The sequence below is a fragment of the Ascaphus truei genome, chromosome 4, assembly GCF_040206685.1.
Source record: "Ascaphus truei isolate aAscTru1 chromosome 4, aAscTru1.hap1, whole genome shotgun sequence".
Lineage (NCBI taxonomy): Eukaryota > Metazoa > Chordata > Amphibia > Anura > Ascaphidae > Ascaphus > Ascaphus truei.
The window spans coordinates 244321930-244334596 of NC_134486.1; the positions used below are offsets into that span (position 1 = coordinate 244321930).

General features: G+C 41.3%; 1 protein-coding gene across 21 annotated transcripts in view; it reads left to right on the forward strand.

Annotated features, from left to right (window-relative positions):
• Positions 1–12667, forward strand: part of AIG1 (androgen induced 1) — a 448408-nt gene that overhangs the window by 202602 nt on the left and 233139 nt on the right. Inside the window, exon 3 of one of the 21 annotated variants that reach the window (XM_075597132.1) lies at positions 9592–9679. The exons of the other annotated variants lie outside the window; for them this stretch is intronic. Within the exon in view, the coding sequence (XP_075453247.1) occupies positions 9592–9624 (33 nt within the window). The 3' untranslated portion in view covers positions 9625–9679. Of the gene's footprint in view, positions 1–9591; positions 9680–12667 lie in introns of those variants that run through there. 21 annotated transcript variants of the gene reach the window in all.

Here is a 12667-nt window from a genome sequence, read left to right on the forward strand (position 1 = left end):
GCAGGGTTCGACAAATGCATTCGCCCGGTCGCCACGGGCATGTGCATTTTGGCCCCGGCGACTCCCTGTCTTCTCCGTCTTGCTCTTCAAATTCATGTTTTTCCCCTGCAGAGTAGTCAAAATGGCTGCGTGGCGTCATATGATGTCGCGTTGCCATGGCAACGGGACGTAACGTGTCGCCACAATTTTGACTACTGCTGCAGAGGAAAAACATGAATTTGAAAGGGACAAGACAGGAGCAGGCCAGGAGATGCTGTCAGGACCCCGCCACAGGTAAGTGTCATGGGGGAGGGGTGGGGAAGTGAGGGAGTGTTTTGGGGGGACGAGTGGGTTTTTGCCCAGTTTGTCGGGCCCTGCTTATGAGGATCTACCCCTTAGTCTAGTAAGACTAGATGATACCTGACCACTGTCATGGGTGCTAGACCAGATACCTGTGTTCTGGTCCTGACATTTGTCCACTTTGTCAATGTTTCCATAGGAGTCTATAAATCATGGCCATAAATGGTGTGCCTCTTGATTCTTTTGCAAAGTATCTTGGTCTTCTTTTTCGTGCTTCTGGTCTGGTCCTTCATCTTTGGTTCTGATTTAGGAAGTGATCTTTCTTCCGTAGCTACTTCTGGATATCGAACATCTCTGGTTCCAAAAATTCTCAGATAGCATGGACCTGTTAAAGTTATGCGCACAGGAGGAAAAGGATATTCCAGGTTGTTCAGTACTTTGTGTCCAAATGGGACTCCCCTCCAGGTATCCAGATCCATCCTTCACCTGGGGAGAAAATCAAGTCCAGTATGCATTTCTTGGCAGTGATATCTATATGTTCATATTTACCTGCCTTTCCTTTGTATAGTGATATGTACTGTGCTTGTAATTAATTTATTTGGCTTTTGTGACCTAGGATTCTGTGCAACAAGTTTCTACACTATAAGAATGGTATTGCTGAATTTCTTTAACATTTCAAAAAGACCTTCCATTCGGAATGTTTTTGCCATTACCGATCCTAAGTAAACATAACTAATAATAACTAATGCTAACTTTTAATCAAATCCAGCAACCCTTCAACAAACGTGTATATGGTCTGACCATGTTTGTTGTGGTAAAATACTAATTTTGAAAATGTCCTGCAATTATGTTTATACAGAAGCTACTGTAACCCACTGATCTTTTTTAATAGCAGCTTTTCTGAAAACCCTTGATCTTAATCGGCATAATACAAGAGATAACCAATTATCCCAATTACTGCTATTCACCTTGCAGATTTTACTGAACTCTCTCAGCAGGATGTGTGGGAACCTCGGAGGTACCATAACAACCCACAAAAGACAGGAGTTCATTCTCTCTCTCTCTCTCTCTCTCTCTCTCTCTCTCTCTCTCTCTCTCTCTCTTCTCTCTCTCTCTCTCTCTCTCTCTCTCTCATATATAGATATAGATATACTGATAGGGTTTAATATAATACAAAAATAACAAGATAGTGAAAACAAAATGAAGTCTGCAATATTGTGCAGAGCTGCACCAAAAAGTTATGGTATCTTAATAACAGGAGACAATTGTACTATGGGAATGTGACGGAGTAGCCTGTAGACGATGTCAGAGAAACACATACACATAGAACTTGTGCTTAAACAAGCCCTCAGCAGGGTTTATTTACAACACCAAGCAACATAAAGTATCAGGTACTGTCCCTTTAAGCGATAACAAAGCATAAAATCAAAGTCTACTCCATTTTGGAAACTTACTAGACTGACCAGTCCCTAACTATCTAACTGGCTGGATAGGCCAGTTCCCAGTCCCAAAAACATATAACAATCAGGGAGCAATAAATATGAAAGTCTTATCTGACTGTGCTGGTCCGGCGTATCCAGATGCAGGCGTTGCAGTCCTGCTGCTCCCAGGAATCTCTTCCCTATCTCTATGCAGGCTTCTCTGCTGTGTGGGGCTTTGAGTTCCCCACTGTTCCCAGGCAAATTCCTCTGGTGAACAAGCCTGTATCCCTGCAGGGTCGAGCACCATTATTGCTGGGTGTAAATCCCAGCTGGGTCACAGGCGAACCTTTGTGACCCTCCTCTCCTGCAGACCAGGAACCAGAAGTGTAACAGATTCGCCAACAGGGACGCTGGCAGGTGCTCACTTCCTGTCTTTTAAACCCTGTTTAATCAGGAGTTCATTCCATATACAGTACCTCCTAGCTCAGGTAGGAAACCTGACACCAATGTAGTTTCCTGCCTTGTAAATGGAGTTAACTCCTTCACTCCCTTACATGGAATAACAGGACAAGCTGCAAGGAACTGCAGTGCTACATGCAATAGCAATAAATAGGAAGGAACAAAGATAATAAACGGGGGAACAAAAATTGTGCAAAATACAAAACAAATAACAAGAATGTACCTAAATGTCACTAGAACTAGGAGCCAGAATGAAGCGGAATAGGGGGAAGACACAGCGCTAGGGAAAAAGAATAAAGTGACTCCTGACCTGTAAAACAGAATGTTTGACAAGCAAAGATCAAACAGGTTGGGTGGAGTTTTATAGCCAACTTAGGATAGCAGCTGGTCTCATTAATTATTCTACGGTAGTTCTAACTGGACAGTCAGAATCATACTCCTCTGTGTGCTTCTACAGGTTGGCGAGGGGTACTGCACGAAGGAATAAGCGGTCCATTCATCCTTTCCATAAATATTCTCTCATGTTTTATTTGGTAACCTGGAATCAATTCACTACTCTTTCCAGCATCTCTATCTCTATCTGTTTGCACGACCTTTGTTTCTACCAACAACTCTGTTTCTCATCATTGTCCACCTCATGTCACTATTCTCATACCTTCTATCAACAGCTTCTAATTCTACTCTTTTTGTGCTGAGATGGAGGCTGGGAGTCTAAACAAAAATAACACTAGGCCAGTGGGGGCATGGACGGCAAAGCCTGTCCAAACTTTGCCTTCATTCCAAAATCTGCCCCTGTCTAACAAGACATTAGGCTCCTCCCTTCAATTTCTCTTTCAGAATAGGAGAGGCCTTCTCCATTGCCACCAGTACAAATGCGTGTTTCACCCTCATATTGCATCAATTTACCAATATATTTAGCATTCTGTTAGGAAAATTACCCTAAGGTTCTAGGGCCACCAGATTATTTTTGAATAAACACAGCACTGATCTCTGTCTCCGATGCATATACCTGAACACAGAAAGAAGTTTATTTTCAAACTTTACACAGTGCTGCATTCTATATTAATGTTACCTTCAGGTTTTCCCATTGAAATGCTGCTGACTGTAGAACAGGATACGAACCCGCACGGCAGAGGTAGGGAGTAGTACACCAAACTTCGCCTGGGATGCAGGAGGATACATTTCCAGTTCCTGGGAGGGTGCAGGCACAGGCAGGACTCAGGCAGTGGGTACTTTGCACGAGCAAAGTCAGGTAGCAACTGCCTGCTATTTGAGATGGTCCCGATTGCTTCAGTGAGTATGTTGTCACTTCATGTCAGCTATCTTAGGTATAGAACAGATCCATTATACCCATGCCCTGTGGCATTCCTCAGTCCTCAGTAGTTCATAGTGAATATCCCTTTAGAACACGGGTCTCCAAACTCGGTCCTCAAGGGCTACCAACAGATCGGCTTTTATGGATATCCCTGTTTCAGCACAGATAGCTCTATCAGTGGCGCAGTCAAAGACCCCCCCGTTGGTACATCTCCCCCCGCTGCCCACACATATCCCTCCCGCCCCACTTCTCCCCCCGCTAGCTGGCACATCTCCCCCTGCTGGTACATCTCCCCCCCCCCCCCCGCTGGTACATCTCTCCCCGATAGCTGGCACACATCTTTCCCCCCCCCCCCCCGCTGGCATATCTCCCCTTGCAAATCTCACATCACAAACACACAGCCCCGATCCAGGCAAGGACACCCCCCCTCCCTTAGTAGCCCCGCCCCCTGCTTCTGCTCTAAAATTAGCAGAGGGAATCTTAGAATGTCCATAATTTGGTAGGTGAGTCACATTGGAACCTCAAAATAGTTGCGTTGACCTACAAATCCGCTGCACAATGTCCAGTAAAAGTTTTGTTGTGCTACGTGGTGCCGTTTGTGAGATATCAATGCTTCGGACATACAAACAAACAGAAAACGGAATCCAACTTAGATTTATAGTATAGATCATTCGCACATTGTAACACAGTGTCTCCCAGGCCCAGGGGTACCAAAACCTGTATCACTAAATGTAAATACAAATCTATACTGGGATTCAGGGTGTCAGGGGATCTTTAAATAATATTCCATACACCTAATAAGTACATACGTTGTGCTGTCCAGTTAGACACAAGCACAATCCTTTCATAACTGCCAAATTTCAAACATTTTCTGTAAAACATTACATTAATAAACTTAAAATGTAATACCTCATAGGTTTATCCTAACCTGTTGTATTCTTCAATCCTAAATACTGAAATGCTAGAGAGGGATATAATATGTCACTCCATGACATGAAATAATTATTTCTTCACACTATTTACTGTGAGCTTTCTAAAAACAAATAACAGACAAACAGAAAAAATGATGATGAAGCACATTCAATTCGTAAAACACGTAGGATTGTTACCAATTCCCCCACTGGTGTTTTGGACTAGAGCACACTCTGCACAGGAGTACAGAGAACATTTTGGACTGTATCATTATTTTTGGAGACACAGGGGAACTGCATCCCAAACTATTATCAACCACTGCAGCCACTGACATCATCCACCTGCAGCCAGGAAGTGTTTGGACATTCCTGCACTGGACATAGAGATGCAGGCTGCTGCTGACCTCAGCTCCTTTTCATGATCCAGACTACTGTATATTAGCTGCTTCATGGATTCCTGAGATACTCTGTCATCTACATGCCTGTTACCTCATTACGTTTGTGAGTGGTATGATCCTTTTTTGCACACAATTATTTATAAACCGTGTTGCACTATTTTTTCTCTTTTTTTTTCTTGTCTTTTATATTCCTTTTGCGGAAGAAGTGAAGATCTATTGATCCCCTTATATATGAAAATGCCTGATTTTTTACAGTAACGTGAGTTCACTACAATTACTGAAACCAATACACTACAATTTATTCACTAAGCTGCACAATTGTTTTTTCCTGTAGTTTTCTTCTGTCCACAATATAAGCTAGACACAGGGAAACAGGGGAATGGGGAAAGGAAAGGAGACCCTCGCTACAGCTTGACTAAAGGTGCTACAATCAGGGGTAATGGCTAAACAATCGAACAAAGAGAAAAGAAACCCCTATAATGAGAGCACTCAAATTGGCTACGATAAAGGAACACCAAGAGAGAGACACCTAACTGAATAATTCTAATAGCAATGGTGGTTTGTTAAAAATAACTTTTATTAAAGAAATCAGATAAAATAAAGTCAATGATTAGGTATGCCTAGAAGGGAGGCATAACTATGACAAATTGGCGAATTAAAATAAATACGGTGGATATATTCCAGGGTGGGAAACCCCACTCAGTGTATAACAGTGGGTACTCGCGATCACACTGGGATCCAATAAAGCCACTTGGAGACGGAACTTAATGGTAAGTATGTAAGATCCTTTGGATAAATAGCTATATGCTCTCGATAGAAAAGTATTAGTATTGAGACGTCACAGTATGCCACTTGAATGAAGTTACTTAGTATGTCCTATGCCAGGACAGAGTAACAGACTGTATGTGTCTGCTACAATGTCGCTCTAGGCACTATAGGGAAGTTAATACAAGTCCACTGCAATTACAGCGTTTGAACATTGAGTACCTCAATATCTGGTCTGGTTTTCTAGTAAAAGCACTTCACACCCATATTAATATCTAGGGCTTTTCGGTGCTCATAGAGCCAAATTTGTAAGTGCAATTACAGTACAAGTAAGGGGTTAAATGATTAAACACAGGGCCACAAAACTGGACAGATTGTCAAACTGATAGTGTTTGACAAAGTGTCTATAGTGACAGCGTCTTATGTCCAATAGACAAGCAAGTGTGTATTAACCCCATAGTTGTATATGAGGGTCACCTGTATACATCATGCGGATGTGTACCGTAGCTGGTCTAAAAATAAGTATCCAAAGGGATCCGTTCCGTCACCCTAGGGATCACAGTCCTGAGTTCTATACAAAAATACAATACTCCCTGGGTTATATGTGACTGGACAAAGTAACAGGCTACCAAGCGTCTGATACAATGTTTCCAATGTCACGATTAAAGTTTTCTGATCCAGTATTTTGGAGTAATTACCAAGGTGCTTAAAGCACCATTAGCTCTCTCCCAGGTATGCAAACTTGTTCAGTCATTAACAGCGTCTGCACTCCAGACAGGGAGGGAGGGATAAAATAAGCACAGTCTTAGTATTACGTAACTAGACAAAGTGACAGACTTAAAGGCGTCTGACACTATGTCTCCAGTGTCACGACTTACATTACCCAAATAAATCTTAGGAGGTAATTACCCTAGTTACTAAAGCACCGTAGGCTCCCTCCAAGAAGTGCAGACTTGTTCGATCGTAACAGCGTCTGCACTCCAGACAATGAGGGAGAATTCAAAGTATAAGCAGTCTTAGCTGTGGGTAACGGGCAGGTAGTCTCTGTAGCCGCTCCCACTGACGTCAGTACGTCCAATGCCGACGTACGTTTCGCTGAGTGGCTTTGTCAAGGCTGGAAGAAACTCCTCCAAACATCCGGTATTTAAAGGGGTTCTGAAGATCCTGATTGGTCCATCAGTTATCATGATGGAGAGGCCACTCCCACTGACGTCAGTGCGTCCGAAGTCTATCTGAGGGGCTCTGGTGGTTAAATCTGGTAATGTAGGGAGGCACATAGAGGCTGATAAATAAAGGAAAATACTGATGGATGGTATAGTCTGAGACTGTTATTAGATGAACGGATGAAAAACAAATCCCTCATTTAACCCCTGGAGGGTGAGTGTCCCTAGGGTATATATCAATCTGGATTCCTTCTGTAGTAATATCTTATCCCAGTCCCCTTTTCTAAGTCCAAGGGAGAATTGATCAATACCCACAAATGTCAGAACACTACTGTCCCCATTGTGGTGCTCGTGAACATGTCTGGACACTGGTGTGTCCATTTGGTTACGAATGGTACCTAAATGTTCGAGAACACGATGTCTCAATGTGCGTCTTGTTTTTCCCACATATTTCTTATGGCAATTGCAGATGACCATGTATATGACACCAGAAGATCTACAATTGATAAATCTCCTGATGTCAAAGGTTCTGGTATTATCCCAGTTTTGAAATGTTTTAGATGTTTTGATTGACCTGCAGGCTTTGCAGTTGTAACAACTAAAACAGCCATTGGGTTTTTCGGGTAACTATGTATTAGGGTTCTTTTCCCCCTCAAAATGACTATTAACCAAGTGGTCACGTAGATTTTTAGCTCTTCTTGGTGCAATTTCTGGGTGGGTTTTAAGTATTTCGTTTAGGTCTGGATCTGCTTTTAAAATGTGCCAATGATTTTGAAATACATTTCTGGCTAGGTCCCATTGGGAATTAAAGGTTCCAACGAACCTAATGGAACTTGGCTCTAGTACATGTGTTTTGTCTTTTAGAAGGGTTTCCCTGGGGGTACTCTTGACCCTCTTTATGTTATTCCTACTGTAACCACGTGCTATAAATCTTTCTTTCATGAGTATAGCTTGTTCCTCGAATTCCGAGGTTGTGGTACAGTGCGTCTAATACGAAGAAATTGGCCTACAGGAAGGTTCCTTATTAGGTTGGGGGGATGGTGGCTGTTGGCTCTGAGAATGCTATTAGTTGCAGTCGTCTTCCTGAAAGTAGTTGATGATAGGTCCCCATTTTCCTTGATCGAGATTTTGAGATCAAGGAAAGAAATCTCAGTGGGGCCTACTTCTAAAGTGAGTCTAAGGTTGTTCTCATTCTTGTTAAGTGTGTTGATGAACTCTTTCAGATGGGTTAGAGTCCCATTCCAGAATAAAAGTATATAATCTATATACCTATACCACATCATTATGTGGTCAGTGAATTTCTCCATATTCTCTGCGAATACTATTTCGGCTTCCCACCAGCCCAGGTACAGGTTCGCATATGACGGTGCACATTTGGTGCCCATTGCTGTACCCTGAGTCTGGTGGTAGAGTGTTTTATTAAACCAGAAATAGTTCTTGGTGAGGACGAAGGTCAACAACCTTAGAACAAACTCTTTGTCTTTCAGGAGGTGGTTCCCTCTAGTTTTCAGAAAGTACGATATTGCCGAGATGCCAGTTTCATGGGGTATGCTTGTATATAGCCCCTCAACATCTAGGGACACCAAGATGGTATTCATAGTAACATTGACATTCTCAATTTTACAGAGAATGTCTTTGGTGTCCCTAAGATGTGATGGAAGGGCTATAACAAAGGGCCTCAGGATACGGTCAATATAGTCACGTGCATTCTCAGTAAGGCTCCCAATGCCTGAGACTATTGGCCTTCCTGGTGGAGGTGCTTTCCCCTTGTGTATTTTGGGTAGACTGTACAGTGTGGCGATTTTGGGCTGTTTGACTAGTATAAACTCTTTCTCTTTTTCACTGATCACTTTGTCTAAGAAACCAATATTTAAGATATCATTAAGTTTAAGACGATAGCTCTCAGTGGGGTCAATCTTTAAGGTGGAATAACAGGCCCTATCTGACAGTAGCCTCTCATTTTCTTTAACATAATCTGTGCTTTTTAGGATGACCAAGTTACCCCCTTTATCTGAGGGTTTGATGGCTATTGTTCTGTCCTGTTCAAGCTATTTAAGAGCAGCTCTTTCACAATAGCTCAGATTATCATGTGTTACCCTAGCAGTTTTATTAAGATTTTCAAGGTCTTTAGTGACCAAAGATACAAAGACCGCTATATTTGAACATGCATCTGAGGAGGGCATAAATCTAGATTTCGGTCGTAAGGTCGTTAATGGCCCTTTACCCAGGGGTAAATCTGATACTGTCATAAGTTCCATTAGAGTGTCCAGATTGTCCCTACTCATTAGATCTAGTGGTTCAAGACCTAGGTCGTCTGTTATTTGAGTGTCCCTTCTTTTGAACATTTTGTGTAGGAGAAGCTTCCTAGCAAACAAGTTCAGGTATTTTACCCACTCAAATATATCTAGGTGACCTGTTGGTGAAAAAGATAGCCCTTTTGATAGGACGCTAAGATGGTGTGGGTTCAATTCTAGATCGGAAAGGTTTATAATCTGACTCTCATCCGTTCCCTGACCTGGATGAATGAACCCCAAATCCTTCAATTGCGTCCCCTGCCTCTGTACCTCCTGTGTCCCCAACCCCCCTGTTTCTTCCTTGACCAATTCTGCCCCCTCCTGGTCTTCCTCTTCCCCTGTATGGGTTTTGAGGCCCAGTGCCCTCTAAAAAAGGGTTAGATTCTTTGAACCGTGTTTGCATATGGTGTTGTTTGGGATGTTTGTTAGTTTCCTCCTCAGCATCTGAGATCTCGTATTCAGTTGAGGTTTCAAGTATTTCTTGTTGAGTAACTGTACTAGTTTTTTTGGAATGGTATCTGTAGATATGTCCTTCCTTAAAATCTTTTTTGTCTCTCTGATATTTCTTATATTTTCTTTCTTTCAGGTCCCTGGTATATTTGTCTATGTTGGACTGTAATTTCTTTTCCAAGTCAATAAATTCTGAATGTCTTTTCTATTGTTCTACTTCAACCAATAAAGAATCAACTTTGGTGTATGGTTGTTTTAATTGTTTCGTTTGGTAATCTACTGTACCAATAGTTGCATAAGTGATTTAGAACATTTGCCCAGAATAATATCCCAGTCCTTCATAAACTGTACGTCTATGATGTTATTTGCTGGAGCCAAATTACTTCTGAGTCCTCGTGGGATAAGTTAATCAGCAATGTATGTTTCAAAGCTGAAGACTTCCCACTATAGTCTAGTTTGTTTTTTGAAATGGAAATTAAGGTCCTGAAAGAAATCTTTAATGTTAACCACAGGGGGTTGACCTGGTGTATCAGTTTCACTTGAATGTGTAGTGAAAAAATCTTTGGCCTCAGTGTGCCAGCAGTAAGATTTGGTTTGGTTGATAGGAAACCAGCCATAGTCAGTTGGCGTGCAGAGGGAGAAAGGAGGCACCCCAACTAAATTCAGACACAGGGAAACGGGAATGGGGAAAGGAAAGGAGACCCTCGCTACAGCTTGACTAAAGGTGCTACAATCAGGGGTAATGGCTAAACAATCGAACAAAGAGAAAAGAAACCCCTATAATGAGAGCACTCAAATTGGCTAGGATAAAGGAACACCAAGAGAGAGACACCTAACTGAATAATTCTAATAGCAATTGTGGTTTGATTAAAATAACTTTTATTAAAGAAATCAGATAAAATAAAGTCAATGATTAGGTATGCCTAGAAGGGAGGCATAACTATGACAAATTGGTGAATTAAACCTTTGAATAGGTTCTAAACTGGGTTACAATTATACTATATCTGTAGGTCCGCCGTGACCTTTAAGTGTAAACAACTTGGTTATTGTGCACTCTAGGTCCGCCGAGACCATACGTGTTTTGTGCTATACTGCCCCATGAATACATCTAGTGGGGCTTATTTTGGCCAGACACTTATAAATACACTGTATGACTGTGTTACTTACCATTCTTTTGGCTTGATTTGGTCTCTATAAGACATCAGGATATTACTTATTAGATCAGATATGGATATACCTTATTATAAGGATACTGAGTACATATTTAGAATTGTGTCTATGCTAAATGGCCCTTGAATACATCTATGGATATTGATCATATCTGAGGCTTTTAGCCATTTGGATGCTAAATTAGCCACATATATAGACCAAGGAGGGACTAGAATATCCCTTATGCTACACACATATGTACTTCTCCATTATGTGATCTCAATATAAACCAGCTAGATGTGCATAAAACTGTGTGTTACCTTAAGCAAACATTCACAGTGTACAGAGCCATTATATACTTTATTTATATACACCATTTGAAATTATACTGAGCTGTCAGAGTGGCCTTCAAAATAAACAGACACACATATTTATGTGTTTTACAGTCTGAAATAAATATAGAGTCTCCTACCACTCAACCCCGTGTGAGAGGACCTTTTAAGCCTTTATCACTGTATATAATTCACAGAGTCACAATTTAAGATTTTTTGATGTAATAAAACTTTTTTATTTTTTGGTTTTAATAGTCTGTACCGATTTAAGAGCCTTAATGGCAAAAAAAGCACATTTGTTTTGCTAGGACAATTTATTAGAATATATAATAGAGAGTGCAATAAGAGGAATCTTTTTTTATCCTTTCTTGAATATTTTTGTGTGCACAATATAAGCTATATAAGACAAAATGGATTCCTGAATCATATGAGACCGTTCTACACAAATGTTATGTAATGTTTGGTTCTCCTAAGAAACAAGACAGTATTGAACATGTTGTGTGCACTCAAACCTTCTGTACATACTGTATATTGTATTGTATTGTATGTCTTTATTTATATAGCGCCATTAATGTACATAGCGCTTCACAGTAGTAATACATGTGATAATCAAATAAATAACAGATAATATAAATAACAGATCATGGGAATAAGTGCTTTAGACATTAAAGTAACATTAAGGAAGAGGAGTCCCTGCCCCGAGACAATGCTCTCTGTTGATTTTAAATTAAAAAATTCACTACATGAGAATGTACAGTACCTGTTCTCCCAAATGACACATCAAAACAATGTAACAATCAATACAGATGCTTAGTGTATCTGATGGAATTGTTAGGAAATGATGCTGCAAAGGAAATGCACTATTTACAGTATAGTGGTCAGCTAATTCCTCATTGTGTGCTTGGAAAATGATGCACAATGTATAACTAAGATTGTTGTAGGATTAAATTATTATATTTTTATTATACAGTAATAAATTATATTGTACCATAGCAAAGGTCACAATATATTCAGTGGGAGAGTGGGGAGAGAGACTAGTTTTATTAGAGTTCCAAGCGACTTACTGAATGTACCTCCCCAAATACACCTTTAAACAACTAGTGGAGAGAATCCTGTGGCCAAAAATGAACACACATGGTCAGGGCCACCAGCAGAAATCGCTGGGCCCAGGACAAACCTTTGAAGCAGGCCACCCCCTGGGGGGGGGGGGGGGATATCATGAACAGGTGATGGGGGGGGGGGGGGTTGTAAGGAGGTAATGGACCTGGGTGGGGGGGAGATTATAAAGGGGTAATGGACCTGGGGGGGGGAGATTATAAGGAGGTAATGGACCTAGGTGGGGTGGGATATTATAAAGAGGTAATATTATAAGGAGGTAATGGACTGGGGGATATGATAAGGAGGTAATGGATGTGGGTGGGGGGAGGGAATATTATATGGAGGTAACGGACCTGGGTGGGGGGGATAATATAAAGAGGTAATGGACCTTGGGAGAGGATATTATTAGGAGGTAATAGATGTGGGTGGGGGAAGGGGGATATTATAAAGATGTAATGGACCTGGGGGGAGGGATTATAATGAGGTAATGGACATGGTTGTGTGGAGAGGAACTATAAGGAGGTAATAGACTGGGGGGGTGATTATAAGGAGGCAATGGACCTGGGGGGTGAGGGTTATAAAGAGGTAATTGTCCTGGGGGGCATTATAAAGAGGTAATGAACTTGGGGAGGG